General features: G+C 38.2%; 1 protein-coding gene across 2 annotated transcripts in view; it reads right to left on the bottom strand.

The window, feature by feature from the left end:
• Positions 1-502, bottom strand: part of LOC119582179 — a 3,030-nt gene that overhangs the window by 485 nt on the left and 2,043 nt on the right. For both annotated transcript variants that reach the window (XM_037930415.1, XM_037930414.1), the window contains exons 5-6: positions 367-468; positions 41-160 (exon numbers count right to left, since the gene is read on the bottom strand). In XM_037930415.1, coding sequence (XP_037786343.1) covers positions 41-160; positions 367-468 — 222 coding nt within the window. The remainder of the gene's footprint in view (positions 1-40; positions 161-366; positions 469-502) is intronic.

Here is a 502-nt window from a genome sequence, read left to right as displayed (position 1 = left end):
AATCCCAAGATGACTTTTACTCTTTAACTATTTCACTTACCGTGAAGTCTTTGCAGATATCTACTCCCTCCACCAAATCAGCCGTGAGTTCATCCTCGAGGCCAAGGTCTCGTATTTCTTTCTTCATGTAGTCATACTCGATGTTGAGATCCTCATCCACCTGACAGACAGACGCAAGAAAATGTCATTAAGAGGGCTAAGAATTGTATCAAGTCTTAAGAAGTACTTTGTCTCACTGCCTAATTAAAAATCCCATTTATATTTTCTTTCTGGCTAAATACAATTGAAGTGCAGCTTCACGTTAATCAATACGCAAGTTTAGTAATGAAACGTAAATTTACAGGATCCACCATTTTTTCTACTTACATAGTTCATTTTCTTCATAACGCACGTGAAGTTACCAATCTTTGCCTTCAACTTCGACACCATTTTCTTCAGAACAGGAGCGTCGTACAGGGCTTCACGTTTCTGAAGGAGAAGAAAATGTAAACCATTCGTGTTT

The sequence above is a fragment of the Penaeus monodon genome, chromosome 15 (genome assembly GCF_015228065.2).
Source record: "Penaeus monodon isolate SGIC_2016 chromosome 15, NSTDA_Pmon_1, whole genome shotgun sequence".
NCBI classification, from domain to species: Eukaryota; Metazoa; Arthropoda; class Malacostraca; order Decapoda; family Penaeidae; genus Penaeus; species Penaeus monodon.
This window is presented reverse-complemented; position numbering and strand designations above follow the sequence as displayed.